Consider the following 6,570-nt stretch of genomic DNA (forward strand, 5'->3'; position numbering starts at 1 on the left):
GTTGAAACCATAACGCAGTGGCGTCAACCATGCAAAAAGATGACGCCAAAATGGAAATGAAACGCTGCGCGAAAGCGTGCATACTTAAACTGTTCTCGACCTCTTTAAATACCCCTCACCAAATTATCCTGGATGTCAAGTTTAAATGAAATTAACACAGTAGTTCTGAAGAGAAAGTTGATTAAATATATAAAAAAAATGTTCGCGAGAGAGAAACGGACAGAGGGGTGTCTGAAAATACATGATTTGAAAAGGTACCGTCTGCTTTTAGCTCGGGTGAGCTAATAAAATATATTATGGATTTTGCTCAGTTATGAAATTTATTGTTAAGAAAGTTGCATTTTACCCACACATAGGAAATTTTATTGTTTTGATCCATTTTCTGATAAAAATGTAGTTCAAAAACAATATCTTGATATCCGTCGAACAGGATCTACAAATAAACAGGAATATGCATCGTGCTAGTCACTGGTACTTGAACCTCGATCGTACCGATTGGCTTGCCCGGCTACTTTTCTATCTCAATAAATATAGAGAAAGTTATTGTATACCTGAATCGGAAGACCTAAGATGTCAGATTTTGTCTCCATAAGCATTACTTTGTTCCTTCTGTTGGTGTGCTCATTACCATGTGCTCAATCAACTGGTAAGTATTTTATTAAGTAATGATGATTGTCTTTTGACTCAGCTATTACTTGACACAATTTCTTTCAATTAAATGCATTTATATAAAGTAGATAAACGCTTATTATAATATATGGCGGTTTCGGAAGGATTCTTTCCATGTTTCTTGGATTGGAAAATAAATATTAAAATTAAAATCAAATGAAGTTTCAAAAAGACAAATTAAACTAGTCAGTAGACACAGCTATTTACCGACTGCGAAAAGGGAGTCGGTTGATTGTTATTAGATATATAAGTAAATATTAAATTAAATTTTGTTCCGGACAAAGCAGAGAGAGAGAGAGAGAGAGGGAGAGAGAGAGAATGAGAGAGGGAGATGGAAGAAGTAGGCCAATTATAAAGATCTTATTTTAAAATTAAAATGTTTCTTTACCGAGATAAAAATAATTATTATCACTAAATGTAACCATAAAAGAATGATTATTATTTTGGCGTTATATGTTTGCATTTTTAATCATCTGACAAATTATTAATTTTTTGTGTTGTAACATCTGATTAGCCTAAGACCTTTATGTTCAACAAATAAACCTCCTCCTTTTTTAATCAAAAGTTCAGCTTTTATGTCCTTTAATATTCAACACAGTCGCGTACAATTTATGCGACAATCGTGTATAAGTGTATATAATATATGTATATCCATGTTTTTCTACACATTGATAACCAAGGTTGTAAACTAGTTGTGTCAGAAATCTTGACTCAAATTAAAAAAGTCTTGTCGTTCCTTTTTACTTTCAATTTAGCATTTTTCAAGACTCTCTCAGTAAGCTATCGGACATGCAACTAGGCATTTAGGCTTTATATTGAATCATTGGGCATATTGCATATTTCTATTTAGGAATTATCGTATATAAATTGAATGAAATTTTTCAGTTTTTAATTCTATTCTGTTTCAAGCTGATATTTTTAGCTGTTTATTTATTTATTTACTCATTTCAGTCGATATAGTCCTATTTTTAGATTATCTATAAAGGTTGGATAGAGAGGCATTCAAAGTGAATTTGAAGTGTGAATCACTGATTGTGGTGACAAAACATACACAAATAATCTATGCATTGCCCCCACACATGTTCTCATTAAAAAAAATGAAAGTTTTGACATAATCACACAAATTTCATACATAAAAGGTATGTAATTTTCATTCGTAAGGGAGACAATATGAAGACATGAATATTAATTAGAACAGCGTCACGTGGTATTTAGCTCATGAATAAAGTGTACGTGATTTCTCCATACCCTTATATTTCGATACTTCAGAAAAATAATACCCCCTTTAAGATAGTCAATTTTATTCTTAGACCAAATTTCAAGTTATAATTTATTTACTTTCTACAGAAGCTCAATGCACAAACCAAGGCGGGATTTGCCAGGCGACAACGACACCGTGTGAATATCCTTCACAATTTGTGAATAATATTTGTTCTGATGATTCCTCAGTGCAGTGCTGCTTACCTGGTAAGAAAGTAGAATTAGTCTTGTAATTCTTTTAAGAAATCATAATGATTATTATTTGCAATTATATGCAATCTAGTTTAATGATCCAATCTTCACATTTATTTCAACACTAAAAGCATTTTGATTTCTCTGTTAAAAACTGCAGCATTTTAAATTTTGGAATTATTTTTATCGGGTTTAGTTCTATTTTAATCGTAATCGGTTCAAGTTTTTTTTAAAATTATTTTTTCGTTACAGTTTCTTTCTAAACTAGAATCATGAAATAGCTATGTACTGTAAGATTGCTGTGTATTTTAGTATATTTTATACAAAGGAAGAATATACATAAGAATATATTTATGAGAAAAAAGTCAATTGACAAAAAATTGTGGGATGGCGAGTAGAATGATAAATAGAAAAAAAAATAAGAAAAAATGTAACAAAGAATGAAGCCTGAAAAAGTTAAAACCTGTCGATTTTTGTTTTGCAGATAAAGATGTACATTGTACATCACAAGGAGGTATATGTCAGGAGGACGAACTTCCATGCGGGCGCTCCTACGTTCGATTTCTGTGTGGTGGAGGAAATAGCAGACGATGTTGTCTACCAAGTAAAACTTGATGTCAATTAATCTTACTTAAAGCAATATGAGCTGTGTTTTTTACAGTATCTTTATATTATTAAACTGCAAAGACCTGCTAGTGTGATAAGTCTGCATGCAACTAAAACGTTTATGGTCTTTAAAATTTGAAAAAGTCATTAATTTTTTGTACGAAGAAAGATTTTTCTTCTAAAGAATATATGGCAGATCAATTTTTGTACAGGACGACAATAATTCAATTTTGCTACAATTAGGGGTTCTTAAAGACTTTTCCCACAAAAATATGGCCAATAGAAATTTTAAAAATCATGGGATTTTTTTTTATTTTAGTAGAAAATAACATTTTCGTAAAAAAAAAAAATCAGCATGAAAATGCAGCTAATACTGCTTTAAGGTATTCCTGTACTCGAAAATTACAGCGGAAATCCTAGTTTTATAATTACAGATGTGCATTTTAACAATACATTAACAACGAAAAAATATGTTTACAGTATTTTCTGTAATAACCTCTCAGAAATGTTTAGTACCCCCGTGCAAATATTATTGACAATGATAAAATTTGCAAAACATCTTGTATTTTTTTCTAAAATTTAGAAATGGGTGCCATTGTTAAAATTGATTATAAACAGCTATATCACATCAAATTGTTGTGGATATTAACGCTTGGTGGACTTGACAAATCAGAGTACAATACAAACAAGTCATTTGTTAAACCAAATTATCTAAAAAAAAAATTTTAATTCCCAAAATTTTTTACAAAGAAATTATCTGCAATTTCGATGAATGTAATTCCCAAAATGTATCATGAAATCAGCTCACCGAAAACTTGTGGTTGAATAATTATATTAAATGTAAGGAAAAACCACTTTTCCTAGAATCGTGGATAAAAGGTGGTATATAATTTGTTATAATAGATGGTATAAAAGATACATGATACTAAAGAAAATATGAAATCAAAAAGAAATTATCTGTGCGAATATCTTATAATCAAAAATGCTAGAGGGTTGAATGTAGATTACTCTTATGTAAACAATACTAAAATTGAAAAGCCATACTTTATTTCTGCGGAAAAATGAAATAGCCAGATCTTCAATAATCATATTTCTGTTATAAAATTTTGTAATCAGAAAAGACACAAAAACCAATACTTAAAAATTGAAGCAAAACGACCAAAAAAATTCGAAATATCAAATGATCTGTGGAACAATATATATACAGATAAGATAATAAATGCATTTGATAAGCAAATAACAGAATTTAACTTTAAATTTTACGCAATCAGTTGAGCTGTAATTATACAGTTAAATGGAAATAGAAAATTACAATATATTACAATTTCGCAAAGAAAGATTGTATAGTTGTAAAATGCATAATGCATACCAATTGCTCGTAATAAACTGCAGTCTTTCTATATAATTTCAATTTTAAAATAATTCTGATCGGGATGATTTTTTTTTTGCGATCGAATGCAGATCGAATTTAATAATAAGCAATTTGTCTAAGTTTGCATTTTCGTTTCTGTTTAAAATATTTTTGTTTCATAAGTGCTGTATGTGACTATGTATTATTCTATAAATTTAATCCATAGATTTAAAAGATATTAAAGATTAACAATTTTAATTTTCCAACAAAGTTTTTATTAAGTTCGTCATGTGTTTATTCATGATTATATTACATATCAATTGAGATCAAGTTTTGAAATATAAAATACTCTCTTTGCAGTCAAATCAATTTTCCCATTTTACTTACAAACAAAAAAAAGTGATATTTTAAAAAGTTTCTTTCTCATTCCATAAAATAAAATTTAAATGTCGAAGAACCTGACCAAAACTGCAGTTAAAGTGAAAAAATGTCATTAGAAATTTAACACTTGACCATTCTTTTACAATACTAATGTAAATTTTACCATGAGAAAATTTTTAGGTTTCCACTGAACTATAAATTATCCAGACTGTTACACTGAAGTTACTGATAAAGCAGCAACAGTTTTTATCTCTTTTGCGTTTGTAGATGCTGATGTTCGCTGCCATGAGTCTGGAGGTAGGTGTTATACCACAGGCTCCCCCTGTGACGGGCGATACAAGACAGGGCTCTGTGGAGGACAAGACAGGCAATGCTGTATTCGGAGTATGTGGAATTGTTTCGAAGAAATCCACGGCTTTAATTTTATTTAGCGTTATGGCTTTATTATCATTCTATACACGTAAATGTTTGTAGACATTTAAGAGTTAGTTCTGAATATTTATATAAACATTTACATGTATATGGATTCATGGATGGCATTCTTTTTTTGTTTGACTTATTCAATAACACAAGAAAAATTCATACATACACTGTAATTGAGAGACATATGTATCAATGTAAATTTCGATACAAATAGACATATTTTTAGTTTCTTCTTTGTTCTTTGACGACTTCGTTATCACAATCTCTTGCTAAAGTAATGTACTGAAATGATAGGAAACAAATATTTGAAAAGCTTTCAAATCAACCGACCTATAATTTGTTAATTATTACCACCTGAGCAGCATGCCATTGGCTATAATTTTTTTCCCTTTAATTACAACTAAATTTTTATTATTAAAATTGCAATACTAGTAATTTTTTTAAATATTGTATCTAGGTGACGTTAAGGTGGCTATTTTGGTTTTGTGTTGTAACCTTTGTTTTAACATGCAATTTCATTTTTTTTTAAACCCAACAGGAAAAAAGTTTTCTGCAACAATATTAGTCACTGCTAATGAAACGCGCCAAAAAATAAAAGTACAACAATGCTAAAGACGTTGCTTATAATTTTTCTTTAAAGTTTATTGTCCTTTGCACATGACAAAATAATTGTAGGTATATATTTCTAGCCGATTCATAAAAACGAGCTAGTGCCCAATTTTGTTATTCCGTAGACATTCACAATCTTTTTAAATCACATTTGCTTTTATTTCGTACATAATAATGTATTCAACTTTTATTCTTGATTACTGAATTATTTTTTAATCTTTCAGAATTTTATTCATGGTATTGGTCCAAAAATGGTGGAAATACGTGCCAGAGAACACCAGGATTTTGGTATCAGCCTGTTTGAATTGGTTAAACGTTTACGTTTAATAGAATAAATTAGTTAACCAATCAGATGACTGTATTATAAATGTATTCAATTAATTAAAAAGGTTGAAAATATTAAACATTTATTAGACATCAATCGATATTGAAAATAGCCTACAGGGATTATTTTTTATTGAATTCTTATGAAACTTAAGGCAACATCGAATACCAATATGTAATAAAGCTGAATGAAAAACCTATTTATAAATCTCGCGGATTACCAGACTTTGGTTTGATTCTACATATCATGCATGTACATGTATGACTTTTTAAATGTGCTACTTTATGCTTCCATGCATACATTGGAAAATTGAGAATAAAATGAATTTTACTTGTTAACTGAGTATCGAAAAAAGAAGTCCAATTAGTATATATTTATAATAGGTATTGATTATTATAGACAATAAAGGCAAATGTAAAATGTTAATATATGTTTTAATTTGTTTTCGAACGTGGCCACGGCCTTAGGTCTGCCGAATGAAATAAATGGCCATCATTAAAACATTAAGCATTACAATACGCATTACATTATCCATTACAGTATGCAATACATGATACTATTATTGTGGGTTACATTATACATTGCATTATGAATGTCAACCATTGATAATCTATATATCATCCATTACTTATTATGCAACATTAAGACATTTTAGTCAACATTACACATTAAAGCATTCAGCTCATTAAACATTATGACATAATATATTACGTTATTGGTTTAATGATTTTGAATGATAGACAAAACAATATGG

At 29.3% G+C, this 6,570-nt stretch overlaps 1 protein-coding gene across 1 annotated transcript; it reads left to right on the forward strand.

The window, feature by feature from the left end:
* The first annotated feature begins 526 nt into the window (after positions 1-526).
* LOC105329493 (uncharacterized) lies at positions 527-5,895 on the forward strand. Its single transcript, XM_066086177.1, has 5 exons — positions 527-646; positions 2,017-2,136; positions 2,606-2,725; positions 4,727-4,843; positions 5,716-5,895. Exons 2-5 carry the CDS (start codon positions 2,107-2,109, stop codon positions 5,824-5,826), a joined length of 378 nt encoding a protein of 125 aa, XP_065942249.1. The 5' UTR covers positions 527-646; positions 2,017-2,106; the 3' UTR covers positions 5,827-5,895.
* Positions 5,896-6,570: the final 675 nt, after the last annotated feature.

Source organism: Magallana gigas, chromosome 5 (genome assembly GCF_963853765.1).
Source record: "Magallana gigas chromosome 5, xbMagGiga1.1, whole genome shotgun sequence".
Taxonomy (NCBI): domain Eukaryota; kingdom Metazoa; phylum Mollusca; class Bivalvia; order Ostreida; family Ostreidae; genus Magallana; species Magallana gigas.

What these genes read in the sequence shown, in the direction of transcription:
- LOC105329493 (XM_066086177.1), top strand. Translation starts at nt 2,107, where the DNA reads ATGATTCCTCAGTGCAGTGCTGCTTACCTG. An exon ending in AGTGCAGTGCTGCTTACCTG is followed by an intron (nt 2,137 to 2,605) that starts GTAAGAAAGTAG and finishes TTTGTTTTGCAG; the next exon opens with ATAAAGATGTACATTGTACA. An exon ending in CAGACGATGTTGTCTACCAA is followed by an intron (nt 2,726 to 4,726) that starts GTAAAACTTGAT and finishes TTGCGTTTGTAG; the next exon opens with ATGCTGATGTTCGCTGCCAT.